General features: G+C 37.2%; 1 protein-coding gene across 1 annotated transcript; it reads right to left on the bottom strand.

Annotated features, from left to right (window-relative positions):
- Nucleotides 1-2,520: 2,520 nt before the first annotated feature.
- On the bottom strand, nucleotides 2,521-9,332 carry LOC133456267 (uncharacterized). Its single transcript, XM_061734724.1, has 5 exons — nucleotides 9,285-9,332; nucleotides 7,381-7,710; nucleotides 5,975-6,292; nucleotides 3,853-4,009; nucleotides 2,521-3,767 (listed from the first exon to the last, which is right to left on the bottom strand). Exons 1-5 carry the CDS (start codon nucleotides 9,319-9,321, stop codon nucleotides 3,611-3,613), a joined length of 999 nt encoding a protein of 332 aa, XP_061590708.1. The 5' UTR covers nucleotides 9,322-9,332; the 3' UTR covers nucleotides 2,521-3,610.
- Between the last annotated feature and the right edge of the window lie 985 nt (nucleotides 9,333-10,317).

A 10,317-nucleotide genomic window follows, 5' to 3' on the forward strand; every position in this document is an offset into this window, starting at 1 on the left:
GGTCCATAGTATAGTGGCTATACTTATACACAAGCTTACTTAATGAGATAAACGTATACTACTTTTTGCTAAGGGAAGTCAAAGGTTTTTCTGTTTTCTTTGTATGTTTTATACACATGACAAATAAGGATAAGGCTAGTGAGCACACTTACTATTTACTGTAAACATTGAAACTGACACAGCATGAACTTGAACATGCACGTTTATAACAGAGGTCATACCTCAAAGCAAATGTCTGTAGTGAAAGACATTTTATTATGTTAAATTAAATGTAAGCGCAAGTCAATGACTTGACCTTATTCTGTACTTGGATCAAGTATTAGTACTTTGTGGCAGAAAGAAGTAAAAAGTGTACTACAGTACAAGTATAAGCTTTAGTATTAAAGTATACGTGTAAGATTTAGTATTGATGAACTTAGTCTTAGAGTTTTCTTTATACTTTTCAGTAAAAGCCAACTATATTCCACTATACTATTGTTAAGTATGAGCAGCCAGGACCTTTCTGCTCTCCTGTTTTGTTTGTTCATTGTTGTGTATTTTTGTATGGAATGCTGAAACAGTCAAAATTAAATAAATAATTAATCAATTCAATCATTAAATAAATGTACAATGAAATAAATAAAAATGGAAATACATAAATATATACATTATGTAATATGCAATTAAATAATTAAAATTTGTCATTGAATAATAACATTTTTTATATTTCATTGGATATACATTTCACTATTTCATTATATATTTAATTATTTCATGGTTCCTGCATTGGCTGAAGCACATCATGAATTTATTTAAACTGTCACTTCGACTGATGTATATCCAATGAAATATATTCACCATTTAATTATTTAACGATACAATTGATTATGTAATTGTATATTAAATAAATGACATATTTGTGTGTATTTCCAATTTTATTTATTTCATTGTACACTTATTCAATTATTTAATAAATTAATTATTTATTTAATTTTTACTGTTTCAGCGTTCCATATTTTTGGGGCTGAACATGTTCTCCTTCAAAGCCAAAAAATTCCATCAAACCAAATCAGAAGATGCATTTCAGTGACATTAAACATAATAACACTATATGGTTTTATTAGATAAAAAATCACAACACAAAGCAAAGACTGAACATAGAATATAATAAATAAAACATGATAACAGGTTTTCCCTTTATTTGGACATCTTTAGAGACAGTGTATGAAAAGCTAATTATGCAAAACAATGACTTGTCAATAATTGTAGGTGTTTGTTCGGGGAACCTATCATATAAAATAAACCGCAGTGATACATACTGCATAAAACCTAACATGCTGAGACTATTCATGAATGTACAAATTACCAAAGAATATCAGCAAACAACTAGAAAAAAAGGCTGCATTTCCTTTGAAATACAGTGTTGAACGGTGAGATGCTAAACGAGTGCTGAACTTTGCTGAAAAACAACTGAAGTGCTGAAAATCAAAGAAATGGCTAAAGTCAGGTAAAAATTTTAAGAAAAATGGTAAAACGCAGCTCAAATACTTCTAAACTCTTGACATGATGGACGAAGGGAGGAGTTGAAGAAAGGAGGAGGTACAAAAAAGAGGAACATTTAGTAAAGAGATAAAGATGGGCTTTAGAGAGGAAGTCGAGCAAAAGAGAAGATAATGTCATAAGAGAAGATCAGCTGAAGCTGAGTTAGAGTTAGAGACAACAAGTTGACCTCGAAGTAGGAATATCAGCTGACGATGAGGATAAGAGCTGAAGACAGGAAGACAGGACACAGAGAAGAAGAATAACCTCAAAGGAAGGAAGATCAGTTGAAGTGAGGGGGATGAGTCGAAGAATTTAGCCAAAACTCTGGCAAAATGATCAAATCTAAAGCCATAAAAGGAAGGACTGGTAGCTGAAGTAGTGTTGATCTTAAATAAAATTATTGAAATGTATAAAGAACTTAAAATTCATAAGATTACGATGATGTCGAAGAGGAGGAAGGATTGGACAAGAGAAGAGGAATTAGAATTGTTTTACTGATTGACAGAACTAGTCAAGATACAGACAGAGAGAAATTATCTCAGACTAAACCGCCCTAGAAATACATCCATCATCCATCCATCCATCCATCCATCCATCTATCCATCCATCCATCCATCCATCCATCCATCCCTCCATCCATCCATCCATCCATCCATCCATCCCTCCATCCATCCATCCATCCATCCATCCATCTATCCATCCATCCATCCATCCATCCATCTATCCGTTGTTGATAAAATGTTTTGTTCAGTTGGTTTTGTTTTGTTTTGTTTTTTATTTTGGATCCCCATTAGCGGACGCAAAACGCCAACTAGTCTTCCTGGGGTCCATGAAAATTAAAATACATTCATATAAAAGCCCAATTATACATATATATACTTCCTATAGTACTTTACATTTTAAATGTATGAATACAAAACTTAATACATAAGTAATTACAATTACATCACTCCATTAACCCCCCCACATCCCACCCACATCATTACACCAGCAACATCACTGTAGTGGTAACCATCACAACCTGCAACTACATTGAGCTGTATTTTCCACACAATAAATCACAAAATGTATATCAAACATATATATTAACCATTGTTTATGTCTGTACCCAAAAATAACCTTTTTAGTTGCTTTTTGAAACTGTCTCTGCTTGTTTCTTTAGTTATGGTATATGGCAACCTGTTCCACTGTGAGATGGCCCTGTATACAAGTTATTTTCATTGCATTTGATCTCGGTAATGGAATAGAAATATGACCCCAGCTAACTTGTCTTGTCCTGTGCTCATGTCTGTTTTGGGAAAAGGTTATTTTTGAGTACAGGCAGTTTGGTTGTTTCGACACAGTTATATTCCTGAATAATGTTAGTAAATTGTGTGTTAATCCGTCCTCTACTTTCATCCAGGCAAGATTACAATGCATTTGGTCAACACCCTTTCTCATAGAACACCCGAGTGCAAGGCGAGCTGTTCTATTCTGCACTATCTGAAGTTTTTTTATATGTTTTTTCCCTGCACTTGACCAGATAGCTGAGCAGTAGTCAAGGTGTGATAATACCAAAGTTTGATTCTGGTTCTGGTTCTGGTTCTTTCTAGGGCGGTTTATCTTTGATATTTTGTCGTCCAAAGTGTCGTGGCTCGTTTAAAGTGTGTATCGAGACGAGGTGAAAGTATGGTAAAGTAGTAAATGCCTCAAGTACCACAAAGATTTTGTAAAGAATTCTGAACCTTCCACAACTGAAATCCAGCATAAGAGTTTAAGACTAGTTTTACGTTTGAACGGTGTCTCAGAGAGGTGGACGTTTTTTGAAGGACTTGAAGATGTCCCCATTATAAATCCAATGGGCCTTGAAAACCTGGGATATCTTAAAACGTTTAAGGATTTGAAGTACTGGAACGAGCTGAACAAGCTAAACATCTTGATACCTGGTTGGTTCCAATAGCTGAAAAAATGCGGAAATAGTTTGATTCCGAAAAACGGCAGAAGAATTCGAGGAAGAGGATCGCGACACTGACTCAGCGTTCCACCAATTAAACCATAAAACCACTCAGGTTGATTGCTTCCAAGGAACTATTACACCACCAAATGTAGGTCACCTTGGAATTTGCGGGTAATGAAACTTCTTCCTTTTGGCATAACTCTTGCGTCTCGTTCTTGTGCATGCAAGAACTGTGAAAAGTGTTAGGAGTAAGAATCCCAAAGAGCCCCAGCGCAGGAGTGTATACCAGAGCTGAAAGCCACTCCAGGTCCTGAGAAACACAAAGGTCACTTTGTAGTCATGATCTCATTTCAGACTTCAATATTACTGAAAATCAGCTGATTTGTCCGTCTTACCTGCTGAAAAACACATTTTCATGAGTTTGATTGATGATTGGTGAAAACTGGTCTTTGGGGTCAGAGATTTGGATGGCATTTGTCTGGCATGCCGTCAGGGGAGCAGCTTCCTCTGTGGTTGTGCTCATTCTGTCTGCACAGTCATAAATGGGTTGGCCTGATAATCGGAGAGGAAAAGATTGTTTAGCCACATTGTCCTGTACATGTACATAGAACAATGAGAGTTTCACAGCAACGGAAAAGCAAACCGAACCTCCGGTTTACAAAATCAGACATATTTCTCTAGAACTTCCTTTTGATGTAAATATTTCCAGATTTTCCTTTTTCTAAGATGAAAAGTAAATCCAAGTTCCTGTTTTAACTCAATTGGTTTTGTGTGTTAAATCACATTTTAGCAGTAGAGGAAGATAAACATTTATATTGCCTTCTTTTTCATTTGTCCACTTTCCTTTTTTGAAGACCAACAACTAGAAAAAAGGCTGCATTTCCTTTGAAATACAGGGTTGAACGGTGAGACGCTAAACGAGTGCTGAACTTTGCTGAAAAACAATTGAAGTGCTGAAAATCAAAGAAATTGCTAAAGTCAGCTAAAAATTTGAAGAAAAATGGTAGAAAAATGGAAGTAAATCCAAGTTCCTGTTAACTCAATTGTTTTTTTTTGTGTTAAATCACATTTTAGCAGTAGAGGAAGATAAGCATTTAAATTGTCCTCTTTTTTATTTGTCTCTTTTCCTTTTTTGAAGGCCAACAACTAGAAAAAAGGAGATACTAAAGTTAAAACCTGCATTTATCATTTATATTTATTGTAGTATAAACCACATTCCCAGCAACGTGTAATCACTATAATAATCCATGGACATGATGCCGTAATGTACATGATCTTTTTTTCTGCAACTTCAAGATTGTCTGAGACAGCTGCTTTTAATGTCGATGTAAAGCACCTTGAATCACCTTGTGTTGAATTGTGCTATATAAATAAACTTGCCTTGCCTTGCCTTGAGACTCACCGTCACTAATTTGTGTCAGTTAATTTCACAAAGTAAGTCAACATTGTGATGGAGCAACAACCTCGACACAGTCTACTAGCACTTACATTAGAATCTTGAGAAAAAAAATAAAATAGGAAGGAGAAGTCTGTCCAATATGTTGGTACAGATGACACAAAGTCATGCTCATAATACATAAAAAAAATCCAGGTGGAAAATGTTCAGTCACAGGGACAGTCACACATCACGTTGTGGAAGACCCAGAGTGTACGATCAAAGCAACACTCTTTTACAAAGAGCAGTTCATCTGTATCGTGTGTGAAAAATCCCCCTGTGTTACTGTTGCCAAGCTGAAACTCCCAAACCCCAACACATTTACGGTGATCGCTGGAGATTTTCACATCTGATCTCTTTCTCTGCTTTTTCAACCATCTTTCTCTCTCTTTCTCTCTTACAAATGCAGTTATGTGTCTTAACAATATCATTTACCTTTTGATGAATAAACTATTGTAGATTATAATATATTAGTATCCTGTACTCAGAGGTGTATAGTAACGAAGTAGATGTACTTTGTTACTGTACTTCAGTAGTTTTTTTGAGGATTTGTACTTGTGTTTTTTTTATCAGGACTTTTACTTTTACTTCACTACATTTTAAAGTTAAAAAATATACTTTTACTTCATTACTTTTTCATTTTCCACCTCGTTACTCGTTACAAATTAAAATAATAAAAGAATTATATTTTGCAAGAAAGACAGTTTATTTTTGGTGTTGTATTCTATACCACATTTCATTCACCTGAAAGTAAAATAAAAAAAACCATGGAAGGAGAATTTTTGGTTGTGTTGCTTCTTTTCATGCGTACTATAAAATACTTTTACTTTTGATACTTGAGTATATTTTTTCACAAGAAACTTTTGATACTTGCTACTTTAAGACTTTTAAGACTTTTACTCAAGTCATTTTCTTATGGGTGACTTTAACTTTTACCAAAGTCTTTTTCATTTATGGTATTTCTACTTTTACTTAGTTACTTTTTTCAAGTACTTTATACACCTCTGCATGTGCTTCATTAGGTTGGTTTTACCAGCTCTTGATAGGATTTTTGTGGCATACAGCATTACATCTGTTCTTACCCTGAATCTTGACCACATAGATGCAGCCCAGGTCTGCAGGCATCAGAACCTCCACGGAGAGGAGGTCACTCTTCTCGTTGCTTACGCTGTTTCTGGCACAACAGAAATACTCGCTGTCCTCTGCCACCGCGCCACAGTGTAGGTTCAGATCTGGCGAGTGGTGAAGCAGGAGGTCTTCGCGGTGCGTGTGCTGGTACCAGGTGTAATCGATGGCAGTGCCCTTTGCAGAAGCACAACGCACAGTCACCGGCTCCCCCCAGCACGTGGGCCGGTCCACCAGGGGGCTCAGGGGCCGAAGGCTCGGTTTAGATACCGGTGCTGTCACAAAGAAACCAAATGATCAGCAGAATCAATTTCACTTTTTTTTTTGTCTTTTATTCTGATCATTTTTAAAGGGGACCTATTATGAAAAACAGGTTTTTTCTTGCTTTAACATATATAAAGTGGTCTCCCCTCAGCCTGCCAACTCAGAGAAGGAGGAAAGCAACTAAATTCTGCAGTGTGTACAGCCGCCCGGATCAGCCGTCCAGTGTGATGTGGATCTACGAGCTGTTCAGATTCTGCTCCTATCGTGACGTCACGACAGGTTTGGCCTCCGATGCGTGAAACCATGCCCACAACTAAACACTGTGTAACTGCATGCGAGCGTCCGACTATCGCATCGCACTGCGTGACATCGGACGCTCTCTGTCCATCTCCCTCCAGCAGCTGCCACTTTATTGAGGTTTTTGTAGTGAAATGAGGAGGAATCATAGAGGTAACTTCTCATTTCAACTAACTGGATCAGCCGTTCCTCATCCATGACTGTTTCCTACAGCGCTTTCAACCGGCTTTCAACGCAAGCGACAGGACGAAAATAGAAGCAGGGCGTCCGACAAATGTTCAGCTCAAAACAGCGCGTTGCGTCGCTGCGGCCAGTTAGGACAGTCCAATAGAAAATAAAGCAATGGAATTGATTTTGTCGTTGACGCTCGCTCGCATTGCATGCAGTTATGACGCGGTGTAAAGACTGATTCATGGTTCCGCGTTACACCAATGCAGAGCCTACGGCGTAGGCTACGCCGTGCCCTACGGTGTAGGGTCTGCGTCGATTTAACGCAGAACCATAATTCAGACTTAACTCCGCCGGCCGGAGCTTCCGCCATTTTTTCGTAGTGGTGTATCGCGTCATTCAGGCAGCCAATCAGCACAGAGCCTCATTATCATAGCCCCGCCCACTCAGAATCCCACATAGAGAAGGAGGTTAGAGAATGGGAAGATAAAGACATTGTTCAGAGGCTGAATTTTTAATTTATATAGAAAAAACAATCAAAAGCTTGTTTTTAAGACATTCAAGGCCTGTTTAAAATAGACATTAAATGCCATAATAGGTCCCCTTTAAGTCTTAAGTCTGCTTTTTCTCTCACCCTCAGTGATGACCACAGTGACTGAAGTCATGATGTCAGCATTTGGTTTGTCAATCCCGATCCAGTACACCCCGCTGTCATCAGTCTGGAGGTTGGTGATTCTCACAAACAGACCTGCTCTTCCAACTTCCTTAATCTGAGAGCGGTGTGTGTATTTAGTTCGGGCCACTTTGTCTGTATCCACCAACACTTCACAGGTGTTTCTGGAGGGCCCTCGACACCAGTACTTTTTACTAAAGAATAATCTCCTCTCATAATTGCAAGCAATCTTGAATTCACCCCCAACATGTGCGTTGATCTCTTTTTTATCACACTGAAGCTGAAGACTTGCTGCAAGACAGAGAAATTCAGTGACAATGATAATGTGAATAAACACAGCGGTTATAACGACACCTCGGTTTTAGTTCAGATCAGTTTGTAGATAACGTTAACTTTTGGTACAGAACTTGTGAAAACATTGTAATTTCAATTTACATATGAGTTAGAAGTTCTGTTCCGCCTACTTTACTGTTTGACAATATAATTTGCATATGATGAATGAGACTAAAACATAAAACATTATATTAGTTTATTCAAAAATATAATCACATGGCCTCAAATGTTTGTTGACTAAAATACTTTCTCTTTTACTTTACTGCTCATAAATGGCACTGTTGTTACAGTTACGTTCTGACTGTGGAATATTATATATATTGTCAAAAGATTACTTTTAATCCGGACAATTTTTTTTTTTTTGTTATTAATTGTTTTATTTATGTATGTGACATTTAACAGTTGGAAACCGATCAACATAATATTCTTTTTCCATACATAATATGTTTGTATGACACAAAAAAACAGAATAAAGTACAAATCAATCATCACCCCCACCCTCCCTCCCTCCTCCCCTCGGACCAACCATATTACATAAATATACCACATACAGATACACGTCAATACACGAAGCCGAAGAACAGCACCTTATAAGGTCAAGTACAATGTTAAAACATGTTTTGGAGCACCTCTGCAAATTGAAACCATTTATTAATGTTCTTCTCTTTCGCACCATCGAAAGTTCCATTTACACAATATCTAAGAAAGTGAGAGCCCATTGTTGGAATGTTAAAGTATGAGGAGTTTTCCATCTCATAGCCACAATTTTCTTTGCTGCTGTTAATCCCGCAAAAAAGATGCGTTTTTGTGTACATTTCAAATGCAACTGGGATATATCATTTAATAAAAATATGGTTGGGGATGGTATAATGTTAGTAGTTAAAAGTAATGAGAGTTTAGAAGCAAACATCTCCCAAACTCTAAAACTCTTTGCCATTCCCAAATCATGTGAAAAAATGTACCAATTGCATTGGAGGTACACAGAGTACAGTATGGAGTATTTAACAATATGGCACATAACCTTCAAGGGCTTAGATAAGTTCCATGTACATAGTTTAGATTAATTAATTGATGGTCTGGGTTCCTAGATTCTAAATATCACTCCTCCACCGAGCATCCACAGTTAGGGGCATATAAGCAGATTAAAAAAAAAGATTCATATAACAAGGAAAACAGACCTTTAGATCTACTTGCTTTGCATATGCGCTCATGTACAGGTATAGGGTGTATTGGAAGGGCAGAAAATATTAAATACTGCCGCGGGACCCCGTAGGCTTTCATAGATGATCTCAGTTGTAAATAGAAAAAAAAAGTACCAGGTAACTTAAAAATCCGGCCAATTTCTGGTCTATTATGTAATTTAGGTCACTAGTTAGTTTTATACAATCACGATTAGTAACTATTTGACAATTTTAACAAAATTTAAAAAAAAAGAATGAACAATCGTGCTGTCACTTTTCCTAAACAATAAGAATAACTTAATTGGTTGTGATTTAACACGATAAATCTGATAAAGAATAAACCAAACTCACCATGAAATAGCCAAAACACACACAGTGTCTTCATCATGATGTTAAAGGTGGTATTGTGATCTTAACTCTCAGGAAGCTGCAAAGGTGGACTGTGGATGCTTCAGTTTCCTGTGCTTGCCTTGTGGTTTGCTGTATTTAGCTGTTGACTGTACGAAACCATCACTTTTGCAAGCTTACTTTTTGGAAATCACTTGTACAGCGTGTACAGTGTACACACTCACTCACAATGGATTTTGGTCCCCCTTGCCTCATTTCTTAAAGATAAAAGAAAAAAAAGTTATTTATCATACAATAAATCTGGTACTATATGATGTGGAAAACTGCACACACACCATTGTTTTGTTTTGTTCTTGTTTAATTTTTGCACTTACTGGAAATGTAATGCTGTGAGTTTACCACAAAGCCACTAGATGTCGCTATGCTACATAAATAATGAGCACCTGTTGACTGATTCCTAGAATGTCTTTATCATGGTGATACATCTGACTATTGCTTTATGTGTAATTTTGGCAGAATATGACCCTTGCCTCATCAATAACCTGGATGTGGAGCTTTTTTCTGTAAGACTCGTGTCTCGTGTATTATTTTTAGCCATACCCCTATCAAGATTCAGCTGGCAGAGGAGAAGTCTAGCATGGGTGACTAATGCGTGGTTCATATGCAGAGCTTCTTCCACTGTTCTTGATGCTTGCTCAGTAATCTGAAATGCAAAAATGCATCCTGTGGAGACAAACTCAAGTAAATGAGTCATATGGCTACTTTTACATAGTATAGCCTCCTCCATTTCTGCCCACATTCTTACCCTTATTCCATTTTCCTAGTGTGCCTCTAATGATGTCCGACTGGCTACACCGCCTACCCTGCACTCTGAATTTGGGTAATATCAGATGTTCAGGTCTGTGTATATGCAAATAAGCAAAAGGTTCCCTTTCTGGTAACTATCCTCCCATTCACTGCGATCAAAACACCCAAGTGACATTAGGACCCAGTGAGAGACACTCAAGGGGGCGCGGCAATATCTTTAATCTAACCA

This window comes from Cololabis saira, chromosome 12 (assembly GCF_033807715.1).
Source record: "Cololabis saira isolate AMF1-May2022 chromosome 12, fColSai1.1, whole genome shotgun sequence".
NCBI lineage: Eukaryota > Metazoa > Chordata > Actinopteri > Beloniformes > Belonidae > Cololabis > Cololabis saira.